This window comes from Solea solea, chromosome 1 (assembly GCF_958295425.1).
Source record: "Solea solea chromosome 1, fSolSol10.1, whole genome shotgun sequence".
In the NCBI taxonomy this organism is placed as follows: Eukaryota; Metazoa; Chordata; class Actinopteri; order Pleuronectiformes; family Soleidae; genus Solea; species Solea solea.
The window spans coordinates 17,704,986-17,729,587 of NC_081134.1; the positions used below are offsets into that span (position 1 = coordinate 17,704,986).

At 40.0% G+C, this 24,602-nt stretch overlaps 1 protein-coding gene across 2 annotated transcripts; it reads left to right on the plus strand.

Moving 5' to 3' along the window:
* Positions 1-24,146, plus strand: arhgef18a (rho/rac guanine nucleotide exchange factor (GEF) 18a). Of its 2 annotated transcripts, none has more exons than XM_058648271.1 (21): positions 1-153; positions 5,646-5,708; positions 9,781-9,909; positions 10,485-10,591; positions 10,795-10,935; positions 11,817-12,067; positions 12,896-13,021; positions 13,285-13,402; positions 13,915-14,166; positions 15,359-15,435; positions 15,755-15,936; positions 16,056-16,111; positions 16,465-16,644; positions 16,792-16,935; positions 17,065-17,153; positions 17,251-17,316; positions 17,503-17,550; positions 17,628-18,122; positions 19,215-19,527; positions 19,849-19,953; positions 23,204-24,146. In XM_058648271.1, the coding sequence occupies exons 3-21, from the start codon at positions 9,845-9,847 to the stop codon at positions 23,362-23,364; spliced, it is 2,976 nt and encodes a 991-aa protein (XP_058504254.1). In that variant the 5' UTR covers positions 1-153; positions 5,646-5,708; positions 9,781-9,844; the 3' UTR covers positions 23,365-24,146. The 2 variants fall into 2 exon arrangements, with proteins under 2 accessions (XP_058504254.1, XP_058504265.1); XM_058648282.1 differs by lacking the exon at positions 1-153 and adding an exon at positions 3,088-3,106.
* Positions 24,147-24,602: the final 456 nt, after the last annotated feature.

The following is a 24,602-nucleotide window of genomic DNA, read 5'->3' on the forward strand; positions in this document are numbered from 1 at the left end:
CTTGTGCACTTGTTCCTGCCGAGGCTTCATCCTCGCCTGTGTGTGCGCGCGCGCCTGCCTCCTTCAGCTGTTGGCAGAGTTCTTACCTGAAAGTAAACAGAAGTGTGTCTCATATGCGCTACTGCAGCCGCAGCTGCTTCATCTCATCAGCAGGTAAGAGGGAAAAAACCTGTTGCTAACTTAACTGAGCTTGTCTTGTGACAGAAATGACGCGACAAAAACGGTTGGTAAAGCGAACGTTTGGTTTTGTCAATAAAAAAAACACGACGTCCAGACAACGAGACAGCTGTTTCCTAAGTTTGTTACAAAAAAAAACCTCGACACGGCCGAGACAATTTATTAATTTTCTCTTCTTTCGTTTAAGGTTTTATTAGGACCAACTGCAGCAGTCGTTAGCGCAGTTTCTGTGGTTGTGCGTGTGGTCAGTAGCATTAGTTAGCGTCCGTCTGCTAAATATGCAAAGCTAGTATAATAAGCTAGCTAATGAGGTTAGCTCCTGTGAGTTAATATGACACCTTTAGCCTTCTGCTGTTTTCCCCCATGTGTTTGTGTTTTACACACTGATAACTCCGGCAGCACCTGACTGTGGTGGATTCACTCTCCCTCCCGTTTCAATGGGAATGAATCCAGGTCAATTTATTCTCCCTCAAAATGGCATTCTTTACATTCCCATTGAAAACAATGGTGGTTCTCCTAAAATGGATGCTTGTGTGTGTGTGTGTTGGAGTGTCTGGTGTTATCCTTGTTTTGGGGTAAATAAATAAAATTACTTGGTCATATTTTACTGAGAGCCATGGTTCTCAAACTGTGGTGCATGTGCCACCAGCGGTACGTGAGCTGCCTCTGATTGTACTTGGAGGAAAATCATAAATACAGTTCTACTAGGATGACGAGAGAGCAAATTATCTTATTGGGAATAAATCTGCCTCTTGTGAAAGGTCTGTAGCTCTAACTTTGCTCGACCTATTTACACCACTGTATTTTAAATGTTGGTGATAATGATTATAACATTGAGAGCTCAATATTTTCTCAGGTGGTATTTGGTATAATAAAGTTTGAGGACCACTGATTTATAGTGTCGATGTCACTGTCATCACAACCTTGAGCATCTGTAGATATCAGTTTGATATAGTCTTACCCATTTTAAACAACTTTATCCATCCATCCATCCATCATCTACCGCTTTATCCTCCACCAGAGGGTCACGGGGGGTGCTGTGTCAATCTCAGCTGACATACGGCGATAGGCGGGGTACACCCTGGACAGTTAGCCAGTCCTAAACAACTTTATAATACAATATTTGTGCTGATTCTGGGGCTGCAACAAACGATTATTTTCTGTATTAATCGAGTACTTGTTTGGTTCATAAAATGTCAGAAAATGTTGATTAATGTTTACCAAACCTGGATACGATACTCAAATGTCTTGTAGACCAAAATGATTCAGTTTGAAAGATTCCTTGGTTCCATACAGCAAAGAAACCAGAACATTTTCATAAACTGTATGTATGTGTGTGTGTGTGTATATATATATGTATGTGTGTATATATGTATATATGTCTAAAACGATTAGATTAGATTAGATTAGACTTTATTGATCCCACACTGGGGAAATTCATGTTGCAGCAGTTAAAGGACGGAGAATAGAAATACAACCCAATCAAATAGAAATAGAACAAAACATTGCACCAGCTGCTTGGCAGATATTTGCATATCCGTGCATTAAAGGTACGTTGCTTGCATTTAATGAAACATATATCATTCATACCAATTATATTTTACAGATGATTTCCCTTTTTTCTTATTTTCTGATGTCCAATCCAGTAATTTTGGCCATTACTCTTCTAGATTGATGCTATTTATGTGTCGTCAGCTTGTGCCTGCATGAAATTAAAATTAACACAATTTACATCAAAATAATATACTGTGTATACATCAAGTGCATTCGTCAAAAATACTAAAACATCTAAAGCTCCAAACTACACATTTGTATGTCATCACTGCTGAAACCAATATAGCAAATTAATAACGTTTAAGAAAAACGCATGACACCAAATACAAAAGACTACATATAGACACAAAATATCATAAATACATGCGATGTGGTGGGAGGTATTTAACCTGTGATTTATTTATAAGAGATGATGAAGATACGTTTCAGCTTTGCATTGAAAAAGGCTGAGGTGTAAATTTCAGCCTGAACTTAAGTAAAGAGCACTGAGAGGAGCTGAAATTTGTGGAGTGGAAAGGATTGCTCATGGGTCATATTGTGTTTAATTTTAATAAAGAAGCAGGATATAGTGCAACAGTGGATGGTTTGTGACTTGGCCTGTGGGATCAAAGCTAATATATTTGCAGTACAGACGAAAAGCTGTTGGGGTTTCATAAAGGATAGGATGAATTCACCCATTCACACTTGCATAAACACATTGGCATGTGTTTACGACACCAAAGATAAAAACACAGCCGGTATCTTGAAGTTAATTAGTAACTAAGTGTATGTTGGGGCTGGTGAGTCTGACCACAAAATAGAAAGTGTACGTCATACCTCTTAGAGTGAGTAGATACTGATTTTCAGATGTCATTGTTTTATGTGATTGATTGTTAAATAATACCCGTGTGATGATGTTGAGCATATACAGTACCAGGAACAGGAACCACACCGATCACTGGTTTCTCTATGCTGGCTTTCATTGCTTCCTCGTGCTAATGGATATAGTTTCACGGTTGTTAACCACCTATAGCATGGCTGGAAGAAGACCAGGCCCTTTCACTTACCTTACCTATCATTACAGAAAATTACATTTGTAACTCTTGTTTTCATAGTTTTGTCGCTAAAGTGGTTAGAGCCTGTGTCTGTAAGTGACACTTCTTTCCACATGCACACAGTGCGTAGCAGTGTTTTCCCCTATCTCTCAGCCTGCTGCAGGATACTTGGCAGACTTGCTTGTCTTGTTTTGTCTCTTCAGGGAATGACCTGTATTTCATGCTGCTGAGTGAATCAGTTGAGGTGTGGCTGCCTCTCACATGGAGCCTGTCCATACAACCACACACTGTGGCTGAATTACATACCATGACGTTTGGAAACAAGTCAATTTTTAAAGAACGTAAGACATGTTTGAGAAAGATCTTTAATTTTGTGCAACAAACAAAAACAATAATTAAGCTGATATTTAGGTAAATGTCTTCTTTGTTTGTTATGACGCTACCTACTGTTTCATGCTCTGCATTGCTTGATGTACATAGACTAGCCCCATGCAAAACAAACAAGATGTCATAATTACTAGCGTGGTCGTGGACAATCTCCACTGTCTCTCCCTGCCATTGACTTGAGATTCCATGCAGAACAATGAGTCAGTAACGTTAATCACGAGCGAACAAATGATGACGTGAGGCCTGGGAAATGCAAATTCCAACATCTCTGTCTCACTAAAGAAAATTACAATGACGGACATGCCTAAGATCCCAAGGACAATCACTTGTCCAGATGCAGGGCGTGCTGCAAATCAATAAAAGTGGACACCATGGACAAAGCGGCTCCTACAAGTTGCCCTACCATTTCAGAATATTCAGGCTCAGTTAATCGATTAGTTTTTCAGAAAAGGTTGATTGGCATTCCCCAAAATTCTAAATGAGGGTTGAATGTCTTGTTTTGTCCACAACCCCAAATTATTCAGTTTTATATGATTTCTTAGTTATTTGGTGCAAAGGAACCAGAAAATAATTCACATTTAAGAAAAGTGAGAGAAGTTAATGATTAATTTAGTAATCAATAACCCTTGCAGACCAAAAGACACTGGCATTTGAAGCATTGTATATTTTTCATGTGGGGCTGACACATGCAAGATGGTTTTGCTGGAGCTGAAGCTCAGTCAACAAGAAATTTTAGCATGAGCTCTGTAAACATAATTACTGTGGATTAACCAACAACCAACACTGTGTTGCAATTCATGATATAAAAATATCAAAATAATGTAACAACATCACTTCTATGCAGAGTGATGCACTGCTAAGCTCTTGGCTGCGATTACCATGGTACAAACAAGCCCCACATGAGCTAAAGTAGCTGAAAACATTTAGCTGAGGTGTCTGTCTGTCAACATGGACTCTGGGGCCTTAAGAGGAAAAATACACTTGGTACACTTGGACATTTCCTTGCTAAATGTTGGCGAATAACACGTGTTCAGGATTTTCAGTTTGGCATTGTTTGGTTGGATTCTTGTGTCGGACGTTGCGCTCATGAGTGATGACACTCTCTGTTGACGTCACATTTTAGTATCAGCTCAGCTCGCATGGAACCTCGCCAGAGTAGGCCCAAGTAGTTCTGTGTGTATAATGTATAATGGAAAAGCACCATAAATGCTTTGGAATGCTGGAAATCTTTATTTTCAACACCCTTAGTATCGACTGATGGCCGACTGATGCTGTTATTATACATCTTTTTAACTAAGCTGCAAACAAATGCATTTATTGTGAATACGTATGCTGCTACCTTTTAAATTACATTTAACAGTCTGTATTTAGTAGGTCATGTGGTAATCTACTAAATACTAAAGCGTTGTGTGTTTTTAGGATAACTTATTTTAGTATACAAATAAAACATTGGAGGTAGTGTTTCAAGTATAGGCCCAAGGCTAGCAGGGGAGCTACCGTGGGAGTTTGTGTCATACCTTCTGTAGTCAAACACTTGTGTGTGTGTGTGTGTGTGTTTTAGGTGTGTCTGACTTTGAACCACCGCTGCTTTTCTCCTAAAATGCTTCTCTGTCTTTCTGCTCTACACTTGATAGATAGCAGTCTGTAGTTACCTATTCAACTGTTTTTTTTTTAGCTGTTTGTCATACATTTCTTCCTTTTAGAACATTTTCTCTCACACATTGATCAATGTCTTGTTTGTATGGTGTAATTTGTATCACCACCTCCTCCTTCTCTATGATTTGACACAAGCTTTGCTACTGCTGCTCAAGATCAGCTTCACTGAGCTCAAGGGCCAATTAGCATGCGCACACACACACACGGACACATTCAGCAAGGTCAGTGTTTACCACTGTGTTGAAACTGGGACAAACTCTGCTCTCTGTTTGAGTTGGCACCAAATTCAGTCAGACTGGCAAACCAGACCGTCGCTTCCTGCAATTTCCTCTTTCATTTTAATCCACGGGTTGAATCTTTTTTTTTTTTCCCAGTGTTATGATATGAGGAAAATGTAGAAGATATAACACAGAGAACAACAAGCCATATGTCAGTAAGTGACTCATTGTCTGTCACATTAGAGATGCCTGGCTTTAAAGTTGCAAAGAACAGAGACACACACGAGGAAAATTAGATGCCAGATTTGAAAGCAGATGTCACACTTGATGGGAAAATTGCTGAGTAGATCAGAGCTTGACATGCACCTTGTGATGTCTGTACGTCTATTAATATATGTGGATAAAGCTACTCTTCTGTGTCATTAAAAAAACTGCTTTTACCACAATGCTTCTCTGCATTCACTTTTTTACCTGTGAGGGATCAAATCTGAGCTGTGCTGTTACATTTTGCCAAACCAGTTCTCTCTCCACAGGGTGAAATTAGTTTTTCCAACACACTCTTGTTTGGACTCAACACCAATGAATTAAATGTTGACTCAGACTTTTTGTTTCTTTCTAGGTTTCCTGAGTTTGACAACTTGTGACTCAGCAAAGTGGGTTTTTTTGGTGACACATATTAAAGGTATGTCTGTTGGTGTTTTTCTGTCGAATTGTTTTATTGCTTGAAATCTGTATTGTTTTTAAAGATCAAGGAAAAAACATTGCTGCTCATGGGGACGCAAGGACAATGGGTTAAGGCCAGGGGTGTCAAACTCAAGTCCATCGCGGGCCAGTTTTAATAAATTTGGAGTGGTCACGGGCCAAAACAAAAATTTATTAAAAAACCTGTTTTAATTAGGGTTCGAGCAACAAGGTTGCAAGAAACCTATTGAAACTGGAAGGATTATTATTATTATTATTATTATTCTTATTATTCCTTAAAGTAAATCGCCTTTTTGAGGCCTTTCCCATACCCCAAAACTCACAGATTTTTGTGACCGCATCAATCCTGGTGTAAATTTACGTCTGAAAAAGGTTCGGGGAATGTACGTCGAAAATTGAATGTGGGAGGGGCCAATAAGTGCAGCGCCACCTGTCCAAATTCACCATGACCAACACAATTATCGCACATGCCCGAAATTCGGTACACATGTGTAGTGGGTCAGGATGAAGAAAAAATTACATTATGACCATGATCCAAACCCAACAGGAAATCCGCCATCTTGGGTTGATTGGCCATTTTTTGGCGATTTTGGCGAATTCGCAGCAATGGTATTTGAACTAACTCCTCCTAGACTTTTCGTGCGATCACCTTCAAACTTGGTGAGGTCCCTGTGGACCAGTTGAGGAGCTCACGGTATCAAAAGTTTTTTCAAATGTCGCACGGCGCACGAGATAGGGGGCGGCAAAGTTCGTGATGATTCTGATGTTTCGCATCAGAAAATTAAAACTCTTATAACTTTGCGATGGAAGGTCCGATCCGAACCAAACTTGCTATGATTGATGATGGGCCATGGCTGAAGACGTCTATGAAAAAACGGTGAAGTTTGAAAACAGCGCCTCCTTGTGGTGAAAGAAAATACACACAAAAAAAGTTTTTTTACGATTTCGGGAATAACTTTTACACAGATAATCGTACCGCACTCAAAATTGGTGACAACAGTCAAAACACATGGTAGATGATGCGTGATCAATATGACGACAAATCGTTTAACGGTGTTGCCATGGCAATGACGCAAAGTCGGATTTTTGGGACAAAAAATCAAACTGCTACAACTTCGTGAATCCTGGTCCGATCTGAACCAAACTTGCTAGGATTGATGATAGTCCGGCCCTAAACACGTCTATATGAAAATATTAAATTTCGAAAACAGCGCCCCCTGGTGACAGCAGACAGTATGACAGCTTGTATTTCAATTATCTCCTCCTAGAGCTTTTGTGCGATCACCTTCAAACTTGGTGAGATCAATGTGGACGAGTTGAGCATCAAAAGTTATCAAAAGCTTTTTAAAATATTGTATGGCGTACGAGATAGGGGGCGCCAAAATTGGAGATAATAATAATTTTTCATAACAGACAATGAAACTCTTATAACTTCGCGATGGAAGGTCTGATCCCAACCAAACTTGCTATAGTTGATGATGGTTAGTTGCTGAAGACGACTATGTTGCTGAAACGGTACATTTTGAAAACAGCGCCTCCTGGTGGTGGTAGAAAATTCTAAAAAAACAAACTGTTACAACTTTGCTAATCCTGGTCCGATCTGAACCAAACTTGCAAGGATTGATGACAGTCCGGCCCTGAACACGTCTATATGAAAATATTCATTTTCAAATACAGCGCCCCCTGGTGACAGCAGACAGAATTACATTTATAGTTTTTGATGCTGCTCCAACAGGGATTGTTGTATCCACTTGAAACTTAGTATGTGGGACCCCAGACCCTTCCTCAACATGTCCGTAAAAGGTCACCTCCCTACAGGAAGTGGAACGCCCGAAACAGGAAGTAAAGTCTTACATTGTCCGATTGACACGAAACTAGATATGTGAGTTACTGGACCTTCCCTGAACATGTTTACGGAGACGCCGTTGACCGAACAGGAAGTCGGCCAATTTAAACAGGAAGTGCCCTCTAACTTTGCCGTACGTTGTCCGATCTGCACAAAACCTTATATGTGACACCAGGGACCTGTCCTGAGCATGTCCGTAAAAGGTCACCTCCCTACAGGAAGTGGAACGCCCGAAACAGGAAGTAAAGTCTTACATTGTCCGATCTGAACAAAACTTGATATGTAAGACAAGGGAACTTCCCTGAACACGTTTACGGAGACGAACAGGAAGTTGGCGATTTTAAACAGGAAGTGCCCTCTAACTTTGCCGTACGTTGTCCGATTTGCACGAAACCTTTTATGTGACACCAGGGACCTGTCCTGAGCATGTCTGCAAGAGATGACCTCCCAACAGGAAGTGGAATGCCCGAAACAGGAAGTAAACTCTAAGATTATCCGATCTGCACAAAACTTGATATTTAAGACAAGGGAAGTTCCCTGCACACGTTTACGGACACGCACTTGACCGAACAGGAAGTCTGCCGTTTTAAACAGGAAGTGCCCTATAACTTTGCCATACGTTGCCCGATCCCCCTCGAAATTTGTAACGACATGCACGGGGACGCCGCTGAAAATAACTAGTACTGAAAATAACTAGTACCGCGCGCGGTGAATGAACGGGTGAGAGCGCGAGGCACGCGGGGAGCCGTGGCACACGGCGACCCGCGTGGGTCGGCTCGAACCCGTTCAGAACCGCGCGCGGTACTAGTTATTTTCAGTACTAGTTATTTTCATTTGGCTTGTTTTTGTTTATTATTTAAAAAATAAAAAATTTGTTCTACTTTGATGCTTGCTCAAACATTACCTCGAGTTGAAAAATCTTGGGCTTGATCTAATTTTTAAGATATGATATCTGATTAAAATATTGTCTAAAAATAAATGACCAAAAAATAAAAAAATTTTATGTGGTGTAAAGGTAGATTGTGCTCTTTGATTACCGACACCGCCTCATACCACAAAAGAAATACTGTTTTTTTTTTTCTGCATCAATCTTTTACCTTCTGAACATTTAAGGATCATTTGTGGATTTCTCAATCTGCTTAATCTCACTTGTAGTAGTAATTAAACACTAATGTAAACACTGTGATCTATTGGTAGGATGCCGTAATTTTGCGGATAATAACAAAATTGCCATGCATTGTGAAAATGTAGTTTAAAGTCAGTGCACTATTTAAAGCAACATAGATTTATTATAAGGCAACTTTTTTTAAGACCAATTAAGCACTCGCAGCCACATAAAATGACGTGGTTGGCCACATCTGTCCTGGGGGCTTGATATTGACACATGTATATTAGCAAAACAGGTGCTGTATAATACCGGCGGGTCAACTCCAGTGGTCATTCGTTATGGCCTCGCGGGCCAGAGTTTGACACCCCTGGTTTAGGCTATTTAACAGAAGGCTTACCTATTAAAATATATCCCTGCTTAAGTCTATGATACCCTAAGAATGTGTTCACAGCTTAAGTTCACTGTTTGATGGCTTTTCCTGACTGGAATATGAAGTTTGTAAACTTCTGCGCACTCTCTTGCACCAAAGTCCATAGAGAAAATAATTTTTAGCTCGTGGGGACGTGGGAGCTACAGAGGTCTTCTGCTGAACAAAGGATTTTAAACACCAAAGTCACAAAATTGATCTTACTGATGTAGGAAGCAGCAATTATTTTCCCCAAAGGGCCACATGAGAAACAAAAAATATTGTTGAGGGCTGGGCCAAATTTTAATTAATTTTAATTTACTTTATCTAAAAAAGCAGTAAATTGTATTGTTTTGGTGTAAATTTGGCAGCATACAAACACACAATTACTAACCAACTCTATTAAAAATATCAAATGACTACACTATATAATGAATACTATTATACTATACTATACTATACTATACTATACTATACTATACTACTGTGGTGTAGTGCAGTGACCACAACCCTCCTGCACAGAGTGCACTGTAAAATGCCCATGTGTGGTGTATTTATAGCATCTCTCTAAAAAAAAAAAAAAAAGGTTTTCATACATTTATGTAACAATTTTATTCTTCTGTGCCTCTAATTTTTAGACCATTTGGCCTCTCACTAACCATTCATACCCCTATGTTCTTTCTCTCGCTCAGTGCTGGGGAAAGTGTTTCCCCCCCGGCTACAAATGGCCACCCTGTCAACTCCAACAGACCAGGTATGACTGTCACCCCTAAAAAATCCAGTCCTCAGCCTGCTTCCTCTTCACACAACACAAGTCCAAGGTTGGTGAACATGTTTTTTTTTTAATACTTATTTCTATTTTGAATCGTCATGCAAGAGGAAGAAAAAACAGTCACGTTTTTCCACCAGCTTTCTGTAGAATGTGATACAGACACAGTGTGTGGTATAAAATCTGATTTATGTGATGGCTTGGGTTGTTTTTCCTTTTGCTATAACTAGTGTGTTATGGGGTAGTGACAAATATACAGTATAAAAAAATATATAGGTATAAAATCTGATATGACATTTACTTTTTTTGGCATTTTCTTTGAACTGCACAATAATGGTCACAAATAAAGTGTGTGTTATTTATTTAATCTAAAATGATTTTATTTGACAGAATCTTTTTCATTTCACTCTAAGGCATTAAAACCTTTTTATGCCAGCGAAGTTAAGCAATAACAGACTGGAGACAGTGCCGTGTATAGTATACGTATAGATTAGATCAGTCATCGTCGTTTATTGGTAGGGCTCATCTTGAATTAAGGCCTACTGCGTTCGCACATGCCCTTTTTTGTGCTGACATCACATTTTTTTAATTTGCCTGCTGAGCCACATCTCATCACATACCAACTAGATCTGGTCGAGCACAGATGGATGACGTTGATGGCCTGCGGTTGAAGACTTCCTCTGAAGACTCCATGTCCCTGGCTTCCTCCTTGGCTGAGCCCATAAACCTAGAAGGTCAGCTGATGATTGTCAGCATGAATGAAAAACTGCTGAAAGTGGCTGTATGTAAAAAATAAATAGTTTAAATTTGGATAGCCTGTTAGCGCTTATAACGTTTTCTTCCTTGGTTTTTGAACTAATGTAAATATATACAGTGTGTTCAGGTCCCGAGGATAAGAAAAAAAAGTTCTAATATGACTTGTCTTTGTGTCACTCAGATTCCCATTATGCTTATCTGAAAGGAGAGCTCGAGTACGATGCCCATAACCTGGAGGCAGAGTCCTGGAGTGTTGCTGTGGATCAGAACTACCTGAAGGCCCTGAACAAAGAGGCTGTGAAACGACAGGATGTCATATATGGTAGGCCAAACCAGATGAGGTTCCCAACATACCTTTCATGTTCCATGCACATAGAATCCCCACACATTTCACCTGCACATACTTGGAGTTGGCCACATTTCCATTCATACAGAAATCTTACATTCTCTTCTAGGAGATGGTGGTAGTGCACAGATTTTTCATTGTCAACATTGTGCTTGAACCAGCCTTTGCTTCTTCTTCTTGATTTAAAAAAAAAAAAAAAAAAAGAAAGCCAACAACTTTAGATAATGTGTGGCAACTCAATGGGAATAGAACCAGTGAATTCAGTGTACAGTATAGCACACGGCAGTCGCCCACGTTTGTCGCCTTCTTAGACGAAAAAGAAGAGCACACCACCGACTGGACTGGAAATTGAACATAAAATTTTAATTAAAACTGTGTACAGTACAAATTAGATTATGCTGGGCCTAAATGAATAATAGGAAACACTTAAAAATGAAACCAACCCCACACCTCTCAGAGAGTGTGCATATACATATATATAGACAGAGCCTTCTCGTGACAGTCACCCAGTGAAGAAGGTGAAACTTGCAGTGTAATTGCAAGCCAATAGTATTATAGACCGTGCCTGTAATTATGAAGATGAAGCCCTTTTGATGTGACTCGCTAATCACATGACAATATGCCACCAGCAATTTTCTTTTGTCTGACAGAACAATTTAACCTGAGAAAACACAGCATTTTCTGGTTTTCACTTGAAGTCACAGATCACATTTACTTGCGTCTGCTTTTTCACTGGTCTGTAAGGAATGGTTTGTTATTTTGTATTGACAATTATACGAGGTAGTGCTTTAGAGATGTTATACTGACTGTGACAGTCTTTGCTTTTTTTTTTTTTTTTTTTTTTACAAATTCCCCAGAGTTGATGCAGACGGAGGCGAACCATGTACGCACCTTAAAAGTCCTCCTCCGTGTCTATATGCATGAGTTGAGGCAGTCTCACCTGATGGATGAGGCCAAGCTGGAGTGGCTCTTTCCCGGCATTGAGTCCCTCCTCACCCTCCATCAGCACTTCCTCATTTGTCTCAAAACCCGCCAGATCAAAAGTCAGCAGGAGGGCAGCCCAGACAACTACCAAATCACACAGCTGGGTGATATCCTCCTCTCTCAGGTAGGTCAGAGTCGTTTAAAAGCTGTGACTGTAATTACAATTTTAATTAAAGCAGTGTCATTGAGAACATGTTGGAGAAATGGTGATGATCTTGCTTGAAAATACTAAATATGATCATGATTTTTCTTTAAAGATGTTGGTAACACCACCATTCTTGAATCATGCTTATTTGCCTGTAATCAAAATTAGGGCTGCAATGATTAACTGGTTATTAAATGAATCACTAACTATTTTGCCAGCCAATTAATTGGTCTGAGTGTTTTAATAATTGTAACAAGTTCCTCTGGTTTCTCAAATGTGAATATTTTCTGGTTCCTTTGCTTCACATAACAAAGAAATCATTAAAAGTTTTAGGAAGAAACGATTAACCTTTTATGGACCAAACGACAAATCCAATAATCTAAAAAATAATCTACAGATTATTTCAATCCATCTAGGAATGCATTCATCTACACATCCAGGCAAACGGCTAAAATGCATGTATTTGCAATTTTAGTCATTTCTGTTGTAAGTTTGTCAGTTAAATATGAAAATGTGTGTTTTATATGTTTTGTTTAAATTGCAACCAACCACTTGGCTCCATCTGCTCCATCTTTGTACATGTTATTGCTGTTATTGTTGATATTGTGACACAAATACAAGAACATGTTTGAGGATTTCTTTAATAGTTTTTCCTGCTTAGCAACACCTAATTCTTAGTTTAGTATATTCAGTCACATACCTTTGAGAATAGTGTATGTGGCTCTGCAAGTGAGGACAATTCAGTGTTAGCTGTAGCAGCAGGTATTATATTTGAAATGCTCTATTTATCTTTATCTTATGTAATAGTTTTCAGATTCCCTGGGAGAAGGAATGATGGAGTGTTACAGTGTTTTTTGCTGCCGTCACATTGAAGCCATCAGCTTCTACAAAGAGCAGCTGCAGAACAGCAAGAAGATGCAGACTCTTATGAGAGTAAGAAAATACACGGGCACACTGAGAGACCTATGTTGTTGTTTTTTTTGTCTTTAATTGTGTTATGCTTATTATTGCTTTCATTGTATCATGAGGGCAAAAAGGGACAATCAAGCATGTAATGGTATTCAATAAATCCTCTGACTGTACTATAGCGTTAATACATGTAGTATAGTGTAACCTAAAATAGCAACCTGTTGAAAAGGAAGTGAAATTGAGAAGAATATTTCCATGTCACTGACCATTGTTCTTTTGTTTAACAGAAATTAGGTCAACTTCCTCTTGTGCGACGGTTGGGAATCCCTGAATGTTTTCTGCTGGTGACCCAACGCATCACAAAGTATCCCATCCTCGTGGAGCGAATCATCCAAAACACTGAACGTAAAGTATCACCACTCTTCACTCCATCTACCTTTTTCAAGTAGTTACAGTTGTTACAGTCCTTTTCCGGCTCAACTCATGACTTTAGTATTTAGTAAAACAAATTCTGGTTTAATATATGAACAAACATTTTTGACATTATAAATATGAAGTCTCGCTGACACACTCGTGCCCAGTAGAGGGTGACAATGAAGGGACAGAGAGAAGCCTCAGATCTTCTTAGCCCAACAGAGTGAGTGGTCAAGTAGGAAAGATGGAGCAGTACAGTGGAGAGTGTGGAGCATGAGAATCCAGGCACAGCACTAAGTTAACATTAGCAGAGATAAAGTAAGGCACTAATGTGTCAATTTCTGTGCCAGTGGTAAGAAATACCATCTACAAATTCATCATCTACTGAGAAACCGTAGTTTTCCCAAACAGCAGAGCTGAAGGAGCGCTGTGGCTCCTCAAGCTCTGGCTTTTCACTTGCCTTCTCTATACCCGTTGATTTTTACATTTCATGCTTCTTACAGCTGACACGGAAGAGTACAAGTCTCTGGTTCAGGGTTTGGCGCAGATAAAGAACACAATCTGCCAGGTGGACTCTCAGGTCAATGAATATGAGAAAGCTTCTCGACTGAGAGATATTATTTTGCGCCTGGATTCCAAGTCTCAGGTCCGGCTGAAGAGCGGTCATCTGTTTCGCAGAGAGGATCTGATTGATATGGATGAGACACTGCTACATGAAGGCACTGTCACCTGGAAGTCCTCTGGAAAACAGAAAGGTTTGTGCTGAATTTACTGACTTAGTCTCTGTCAGTGGTCTATAATCACAGGTGGAACGATTAAAATATGCTACTCAAGTAACATACTAACATAAAAGTACTGGTCTGAAAATGTACTCAAGTTAAAGTAAAAAAAGTAGCTTGTTTAAACTTTACTCAGAGTGAAAGTTACTTAGTTACTTTAACAGCATTTTGGGGTTCTTTCTTGTGTCTTGCAAAAAGAACAACAATCTTGCATGAATTGTTTCTAATTAAAGGCAAACCTTTACAAATTAAAGTGCTGACAAAATAAAATATTTATTTATTTTTTAAAGTACAAGCACACAAAATACCTACTCAATTACAGAAGTAAATGTAATTCATTACTTTCCACCTCTGACTATAATCACAATCCTTGTAGTACCATAGATAATTTAGTTTAATAAACAAGTGAGTGTCTTGTCTTGTTCTGCTAATGTGAGTGAACAGTATTCAAAGTGCACTTTAATCTAGTCTGTTCTTCAAATGTGACATTGTGACAGTTTTGCAGTTTAAAAAAGACGAGATGAAGCATCTCGTTCTCAAAGTCAAGACGCAAATAAATCATCCAAACAAAAGCATTATGTAACAAACATATAGTGCAGAGCTTGTGTCTGCACATATCTGCAGTAAATCATTCATTAAAACTGGAAAAAAAGAGACCCTTGCGAAACAACCCATTGATGTGAACTATTAAAATAGGCCTGAAACCAAAGGAGACCATTTTGACTAAGAGTTTGTTAAGCAGAGTGGTTAACCATATCAAAATTGTAGGGAAAACTCACATAAATTCTCTCCTGTTTCCTTTCTAAATTAAAGTAATGGCTTTAATGCAGTCATCAAAGGTCAAACTATAAAAATATGTTGTGTCCTTTTGTTTTTTTTCATTTAATTTGAAGAGTTGACACATCCAGATACTGAAAGCTCAGTGTGGATTACTGCAAGATAAAAGGGATGATGGGTGTTATCGGAAGTTCATTGGGGCAAATTGGGCTTGTGAAATCCAGAGGAATCGGAGAACCATTGTACCAGTACAGCGGCATATTTTTATGTAATTACTTAAGTGTCAAAGACAGAACAGTTGTGTGAGTCAATCTGTCACTGTGGCTCAAGTCAAAACATTGAGCATTATTGTTGTTTTGATACTGAGCAGCATTGATCTCTCCCCCCGCAGACATCCTCGCTGTGCTGCTCTCGGACTTTCTCCTCCTCTTACAAGAGAAAGATCAGAAGCTTGTATTTGCTGCTGTGGTAAGTAAAACCACACGTGATGCCTCACAAATCCCATCAGATTTGGTCAAAGGAAAAAGTCTCTTTTACAATGTTGTGACACATTTTCAGAGAATAGCAGCACTGGAAGAATATGAAGTAATGTCTTTTATATTAGGCAAGGTCTACCTCTCTTAGACATCATATACAATATTCTGTACTATTATTCAACACCTTAACTGGGATGGAAGGAGAGATTTCCTGCAACTTAGTCATTTTAGTTGATTTAATGATTAATCATAATCGTTTAAGTAATAATAACAACACTCACCTCCTCTTTGTATCTGGACTCTTTGTGCAGGACAACAAACCATCGGTAATCTCACTTCAGGGGCTCATATTGAGGGAAGTGGCCCATGAAGACAAAGCCATGTTCCTTATCTGTGCCTGCACCTCCAGCTTGCCAGAAATGTACGAGATCCACATGGGGTCCAGAGATGAGCGCATCACCTGGATGAGCCGCATACGGGAAGCTGTGGAACGGTAAAGATGAGAAGTGGACGGGGTTGTATTCAGAAGCAAAACATTTATCGACTTCATGCCAAGTAAAAATTGATTTAATTTAATGTAAGGAAATACTGAGTCAAGTGTCTGTTCTCCAGTTATCCACAAGAGCAGATGCATCGTAAAATGATGGCCAAACTGCAGCATTGTCAAGGTAAGACGGCTCAGATCATCAAACCCTCAATACATCAATAAAGGGTTTGTAAAGATGTTGCAGTGATATTCTGAATATTATTTTTAATTAGAACCAAAACCAATCTCAACTGAGTGTTATTCTTACCTTTTAGATAATATTATATAGCAGTAGTTGAATGTTGGATGTAGTGAAAGAGGATATGAAGTTAGTTGTGTGAGAGGGGGATACAGAGAACAGGGTAAGATGGAGGAGGTTGATTCGCTGTGGCGACCCATGAAGAGAGCAGCCGAAAGAAGAAGAAGAGTAATAGGTTAATGTTTTGCATGTTAAACATTATTTCCCCCGATTTAATTAAGACCGTTGCTCCTCAGATGCTCTGAAAGAGAGAGATAACCAGATAATCCACTGTCTGGCAGAGAAACAACAGATCTTTGCCGTTCTTCACGAGCATGTGACAGAGCAGGAAACGCCACATCAAGGGCTGATGCTGCGAGGAGAGGCTTCCGACCTCCAGCAAGGGGAGACGCTGCTAATTCGAGCCATTGATGAGGGTAAGAGCAGGGGACAACCATCATGGTTGATGTTTTTATTTTGACTGACTGGATTAAGAAAGTTCACTGAAGTGAGTTGAAATGTTTCTCATCACAGTCGTGGCTCTGAGGAAGAGGTTAAAGAGTTGTTTCTCTTTTTGTTTACAGTGGAAAACCTGCAGAACCTGCTTTTTTCAAGAATTAAAGACTCAAACCTTCCATTGGATGAGAGCGAGATTGAAGATGGGCTGCATGAGCGTGCTGAGAGCTTTGATGAGAGAGGCGATGACTCCTATGCAAACACTGTGAAAAGTAAGCTGTGTCATGTTCTCTTTTTATAAATATGTGAAAATTGTTTATCAGTAGTGAAAGTACTAGTTGCAGTGGTTTTCCAAATAACTCAACCTTCCTAAATAAATGTGGGTGATTTAATGTCCTCAGATGAAGCAGAACAGTCGGAAAGCAGAGAGAGAAGTCCGAGCAATCCTCAGTCTGAGGAAATGTTCTACTCTGAAGGCCTGGAGCTGTCTGTGAGTGAGACGGGTGTAAAATTATTTTGACTTGTGATTTTAATAAAGAATTAAGTATAGTAAAGTATTAATATTGCCTATACTTGTTTTCTCTAAGGCTGATGACGACACAGTCCCAGTGCCAAACTGCAATTCAGCCTCCACTCATTTTCCTGAGGAAGAGGTGACCCTTGTAATACTTATATGTTCATTATTTTTTATTATCATTATTTTTAGTACTATTATTATTATTATTATTATTATTATTATTGTTGTTGTTATTATTACTATCATTATTATTCTTATTATTATTAATAATAATAATAATAATAATAATAATGTCTACCACTGGACTCATTTGTCTCTGCAGGTGTATGACAGGTTCATTCAGCTTGCACAGATGCTCCACAGCTTACAGGTAAATGCTCTGCTGAAGTCTGTAACCAAAAAATCTAAGATGTGAATTTTTAAGCCTGGTTTAAATTCAATTTACAGGCAATCATAGTCCAGCAGGACAGCCAGATTGAGCTGCACAGGGCTTTTCAGTCACACAGCCAGCAGCCCACGCGTCATTACAGCAACACGCTGTTGGAGCAGGAGAAGCAGCGCAACTGGGTTAAGCATAAGCAGGAACTCGCCAACTTGCACAAGCTGCAGGCTCAGCATCAAGAGGAGCAGCAGCGCTGGGAGAAGGACAGGGAGCGGCAGAGGCTACAGATGGAGACACTGGAGGCCCAGTTGCAACAGAGGGAGGACGAGTGCAGGATGTGGGAGGAGAAGCTCAATGGTGACAAGAATGAGCTGGAGAAGCAGTGGCTGAGTTACCAGGAAGACCTGGAGAGGCTGAGGGAGTCGACAAGGTCTGTGGACAAGGAGCGGGATCATCTGACTCACGAGAAGGAGCGTCTGGAACTATTGCAGGAGAAGTTAAAGTTAAAATTAATGCACCTTTCAAACCCAGGACACTCCAACTATGATGATCCCTCATATGTGAGTCTGAATTACTGAATATTAATCAACATTATGGTGTATTTATCCATACTTTAAAGGTCATGTGTGTAAGAATTAGTGACCTATAATGGTGAGGCTGCAGATTGCAACAAAGGGAGGACTGCTCCACTCACCCCTGCTTTTCCCAATTGTGTCAGGGATCTATGATGGCCTTCACATACCAGACATAATGTTGTTACATCACCCCATGGAGTGGAAGTGAAGTATTGTTTTTGGTTACTGTGTGTGTGTCTTTAAGTGCTTCTGCACTTGCTTGCAATATGAGGAACAGGCCAACAGAGGCTTGTTAGAATATGTTAGAATTTAAAATAACATTTTTAGAATTTTGACCCTTGCACCATAGAAACTGTGGAAAGCACACTAAGGCTAGTTTGTCTGTCTGGGCTTCGTAAAAAAGGCAGCATAAACTGGTGGCTTCTATAAAAATATATTCAATATCGGCCAGTAAACCATCCTAAATGGCACAATACAATGTAGTTGGGGAGCAGCAAGTGAACTTAGAATAGTAATAATTTCTCTAATCCTCTAAAACAAGATTCAATTCAGTTTTATAGCGCCAAATCACCAACATACATTATCTCAAGTCACTGTACATAGACAACGTCATCGAGAGCAGAGAAACCCAACAATTCACACAATGAGCAAGCACTAGGCATCATTGGAGAGAGAAAAAACCCTTTTTACAGAAGACTAAATCTCTCACGGAACCAGACTCAACGATGTGCAGACATCTGCCTAAACCGGTTGGGGTGAGAGGGAAAAAATGGGGGATAGAGGAGAGGTGGGGGAAAGAAAGGACAAGGGGGAGGTGATGTAGAGATGGATGAAAGAGAGGAGGTGCAGATACACAACAATTGTATCAAGTTATAAGTTTAGACAGGACAGTTCTGAGTCAGTGATGACATGTTTATACAACTACAATGTCATTTATAAGCAGCAGCAGAGATTGATGATAAAAATGATACTGATATATAATGAGACCTGAGTGTGGTGTTGACATAAGGTGCAACTGAGTTGACTGAACCTCAAACAGTTGAATTAGTTTAATTTATTTTCCATTTCTCTCTCTAGTGCCAGAGTCTGTCCAGTTACCCATCATTCAGGGGAAGCATAGTGAACGGAGGTGGCAGTCGGACCCTGACTACAAAGCCCAGTGTCTTGCTCCCCACCTCCACCGATCCGATGGAAATCCCTCCAAAGGTTCCACCTCGCAGAGAGAGCATCATCAAAACCGATCTCCCCATGCACCTGATCAGTACCACCAACCAGGTACACAAACCTCCTGTGGTGCAGCAGCAGATCCCCACCAAGCTGGCTGCTCTGTCCAAAGGAAAAGAGAAAGGCTTCAAGACCAAGGGGTCACATCAGAGGACGCACAGTGCAGGTCAGGACACACACACACACACCCCTGATCTCATCTCTTCATGTGTTCATAAAATAGTGCATGCTTTATTTTCCTTTTCCTCTCATGTACAGAAAAAAAAACTAGTCTTTGTCATCCATGCATTTCAACTGTTTATTAAATACACAGACAAAAACAGTTTTTAAAATGAATTGAATTGGATCTGCATTTGGAAAATTGTTACCATCATAGTCAGCAAATGGCAAACCTCATATTGCAAAGCCTCACGTTTTGGTTACTGTGTGGTTTGTGTAGTTTTTAAAATGTATTTATCATAAATATGTGTTGTCTTTCTGTGTCCAGCTTCTATTGACGTGAACCAGGTGCTGCCCATTCGAGTGACGGGGAAAGAAGGAGGCAGTCTGAGAGCCAAGAGGAACGCCAGTTCTCATAAACTCCACCAGTCAGGTACATGCAGTCAAAGATTTGATTTACACCCAAAAACACAAACAAAAACAAAAATAGTAGTGAAACAGTTCATATCTGCCAATATATGCTGCTATATGGCAGCCCAGGGCAGCCTGTGGCCAAGTGGAAAGGGAACTTGGCTTATAACCGGAAGGCCGCCAGTTCAAGTCCCCACCAGGTCGAAAGGGTTGGGGTACCCCTGAGCAAGGTACCCAACCCCCATTGCTCCCGGGCGCTACTCCTATATATATATATATATATATGTGTGTGTGTGTGTGTATATATACACATTTGTGTCCTAATTTTTTTCACATTTGTGAAAAAAAACCCCATAAAATATTCAGTTATTCATTAAGAAATGTTTACATATCGATGTCTAATCTTGTTTTTATTTATCTCTGGAAAAGAAAGTGATATAATTGCAGGTAAACAGCAAAAAATAACATTGTTAAACAAAAGACATCAACATAAATGCATATTCTAACTGAGGATAAAGTTAGGACACCCTACCCCTAATACCTAGTGTTACCCCCTTTTGGCTGAAATAACTTCAGTGAGACGCTTCTTGTAACCCTCTACCAGTCTCTGACATCGGTCTGAGGAAAGTTTGCCCCACTCCTCAATGCAGAAAACTTTAACCTGTGTGATGTTTGAGGGGTTTCTTGCATGTACAGCCCGTTTCAGGTCACCCCACAACATCTCAATGGGATTAAGATCTGGGCTTTGACTGGGCCATTCCAGGACCTCTCCATTTCTTAGTTTTCAGCCAGGCCTTTGTGGATTTACTGGTATGTTTAGGGTCATTGTCATGTTGCAGGGTCCAGTTCCGCTTCAGCTTTAATTTTCTTACAGATGGTCTCACATGTTGCTCAAGCACCCTCTGATACACTGTAGAATTCATGATGGATTCTATGATGGTGAGCTGGCCAGGTCCTGCTGCAGCAAAGCATCCCCAAACCATGACACTTCCACCTCAATGCTTCACAGTTGGTGTGAGGTTCTTTTCCAGGAACGCTGTATTTGGTGTGCGCCAAACATGTCCTCTGTTCTGTTGTCCAAATAATTCAATTTTAGACTCATCTGTCCAAAGAACATTATTCCAGAAGTCCTGTTCTTTGTCTACGTTCTCTCAGGCAAACTTTAGTCTGGCCTTAATGTTTCTCTTGGAGAGTAAAGGTTTCCTCCTTGCACACCTCCCATGAAAATTTAACTTGTGCAGTCTCTTTCTGATTGCCAGAGCCTGCTGTAGGTCCCGTGATCACATTTTAGGGGTTTTGGAGACTTCTTTTAGCATCTTGCGGTCTGCTCTCGGGGTGAACTTGCTTGGACGGCCAGACCTGGGCATGTTGGCAGTTGTTTTGAATGTCCTCCACTTGTACACTATTTTCCAAACAGTGGAATGGCTGATTTCAAACTCTTTTGAGATCTTTTTAAATCCCTTACCAGACTCATAAGCTGCAACAATCTTCTTTTTGAAGGCCTCAGACAGGTCTTTCTATCTCACCATGGTGTTCACGTCAACAGTCAGGAGCACATCAAACTGAATGTCTGAGGTTTAAATAGGGCAAGCCTCCTTCAAAATGCTGAGTAACACTGTTCTAATCATGTGCACTTGATGTGATACACCTGTGTGTGATTTTAGCCATTTTAAGTGGGAAAAAATGTGGTGGTGTCCTAATTTATTCCTCACCATTTATTTTATTACATTTTACAGAAAGTTTTAAAAAGTATTTTCTTCAGTTTTACTAGTTAGTTATAATTAGTTATATTACTTGAATCTCTCAGTATTGTTAAAATTGATATTAAATATCCATATGTCTAAATATGTTAAAAAAAACCCACATGTTTTCATAGGGTGTCCTAAGCTGGCTGGGTTATTACACACACCCTTAAACTAATACTTACTAGCACCTTTCAATTGAATTAGAGCATTCAGTCTTGTTAGGTTCGCACCTGTCGTCAATTAAAGAGTAATTAATCAGATTAACCCCAAATGTAATTTACTTGGTTGCCTGCTACAGCAAAAAGAGAGCTTACAAAACATCAGAGGGAGAAGGGTACAAAAGAAATGTCCACAGCATTGGATACACCATGGTACACCATGGGATGGGGTGGGGTGGCTCAGTGGTTAAGACCGGTACCCTGTGTGTAAACTACACTGGGCATCACTTAAAGAACATCAACACCCACAGGGAAGTGTGGTGGTGGGGGTGGCGGCAGTGTCATGCTTTGGGCAGTTTTTCTTCAGGTCAAAGGACACATAAAGAAAAGTTTTGAAGTGTACACTTTTTTTTTTTTTTTTTTTTTTACATTCACTGTATGTATACTAGGGCATTAATGACTTCTCATTTTTTCACATCGACTTATGTGTCGATGAAGTCAAGTTGACAAGTTGTTTGATGACGTCATCACATTGGCAAAGCGGAAGAACACTGCTGTACAACAACTTTGTTGAAGTTCTCTGTAATGTTAACAGTCAATATGTATAGTAAAGTGCACTTTCAAAAAAACAAAAAAAACAATCAACATGCCTTCTCAAAGACATTTAAACTCACAACATAAAGTGATATATCTCCCAACCAGCTCTAGTCTGGGCTACGTCCACACCTGGAGGTCTGCTTCCCCCCCGATCCGCCCGTCCTAAACTCCCCACCAAAGCACCCCTGTTGTACCCACTCCCTGGGCCGATGGACTCGATCACTCGCCCGCTGCCACACTCGGAGGCTCTAACCCACTGGACCAGTAAAATAATAGCATAATAACCTATAAACAACATGAACCCCACATTGTCCCTTTGTTTTACATTTAATGAAGTAACATATTATGAACGACAAGGGCAGTTTCAACAATAGTTTGCCTACACATGTGCATTACAACCTACAGATTACAGTGGAACTGAAAAATGTATTTCTTTCACAAATTTATCCTGGGAGCCGAATTGGAGTCTAACCCCAGCGTGGTATGGTGCAGTGACTGCGGCCCGGTTGGCGCATGGAGGGCAACCGGGCCGCAGTCACCGCACCACACCGCGCAATTAAATCAGAGAGATTGTATTGTGTACACAAGCGCACACAGATGTGTGCAGGGCTCTTGATAGAAATGAGGACATTTAAATTATTAAATATAATGCTTAAAGTATGACACTTCATTCTGTGCTCTTATGTAGTACAGATAAAAAAAGAAAAGAAAACATGTCTCACATAGCCGTGGCTAGTTTGTACTTTATTCCCTGATGTGATTTTTCCTGCAGAGACGTTCAGACAGCCAGGAGCCAGCTACAGCGTGAGGACGACGCAGTCCTTCAGCACACAAAAGAAGAGCAACCACAGCGACGATCCCCCCCCTCCCACACCACCTCCGTTCCCCAAAGAGGTTCTCGAAAAAGGCAAAGAGAAGGTAATATTCCTTTAATCACAGATTTCACACTGGAGTTTGGATGAGGCGTAAAGACTTGAACACATGGAGAAAAGGAATGGACTTTGTCTTCAGGACCCAGTGTCCTGTTACTTCATCATGGGAACCCAATTTCTTTTTTTTAAATTGGCAGTAAAGAGGGGGGGAAAAGAAAGATGAATATGTTTTAGAAGAAAGAAATGTAAAAAGCTACGCCTGTTTGTATATTTAGGAGATAGATGGAAAGATATTTTATGATTTTTGTTTTTAAGAAAACTTTTTGGCCCAACTAAGGACCTTTTCAATCATTTTATTTGAAATGAAAGTAAGTTGTCTGTAACCACGTAGCACTCGTGTCTTAACTTGTATGCTTTCTTTTGAGCGATGAAAACATTGTGAGAGGAAGCCGTGGACTTGATACGCTTACATTTTGTTAAAATATGACGTACTCGGCACCTGAATTCAGTCACCTTCTACTGAGGACCTGCTCCACGAGGGGTCTTTGGAGTCTGGATGTAAAGTTCTTGTTCAAATGATGGAAAGTGAAGAAAGAAAAGTTCCAGCTTTTTCTCCGTGTGCACTTCCTGCCTGGACACCGTGTAAGGGCCACAACACGACGGTACGAGCTGGAATGCTTCAGGTTTTCAAAGACACCGTTGTTAATCATTTTAACGCATAACTTTACATTTACATTGTGTTTCTCTAACCACTGTCACCTCATGGTTTCATGCAAACTATCCTCCAGATCCCAACTATTGGGTCACAAAATAATAATAAAAAAAAGATGGTTGACTTTACAACCGTGAGTGTTTTATTGAGTGACTTTGTGGCTAAAGAAAAGCTAACATAGTTAAGAAAACAGAAACACTAGAGTTTGAAATGTAGACAAGGCCTTCAGTCCCTCACTTTGACACTTGCTATATATTATGTCACAATATTTACATAATATATATAATACAATATTGTATATTAATGTCGGGACTCGCGCTCTCTGCTCAACCCTCCCTTTCTAATGCAAGTCAGGAAACTATGGTGGCCTCCACTTGCCATAAAAGGATGCCGTTCTCCCTTTGCATAGCAAGCTTTTCACTTCAAAATGGCTGCTGTGTCTTTTCAAGCATGTTGTAAAAACATGACGGAGCAGAATTGACGACAGGGCCTTTGCCCTCGAGTGCAAATACGACTTATTCTTAGGCTCTGAAAAAAAATTAGATTTATTTTTCTTTCATTTCTGCCAATAAACCCTCCCATGTTAC

Excerpts from the sequence above, each read along its gene's own strand:
- arhgef18a (XM_058648271.1), top strand. The coding sequence starts at position 9,845 with ATGACTGTCACCCCTAAAAAATCCAGTCCTCAGCCTGCTTCCTCTTCA. Across the intron at positions 16,112-16,464 it reads CAAACTGCAGCATTGTCAAG|ATGCTCTGAAAGAGAGAGAT; the intron begins GTAAGACGGCTC and ends GTTGCTCCTCAG. Across the intron at positions 19,528-19,848 it reads TCAGAGGACGCACAGTGCAG|CTTCTATTGACGTGAACCAG; the intron begins GTCAGGACACAC and ends TTCTGTGTCCAG.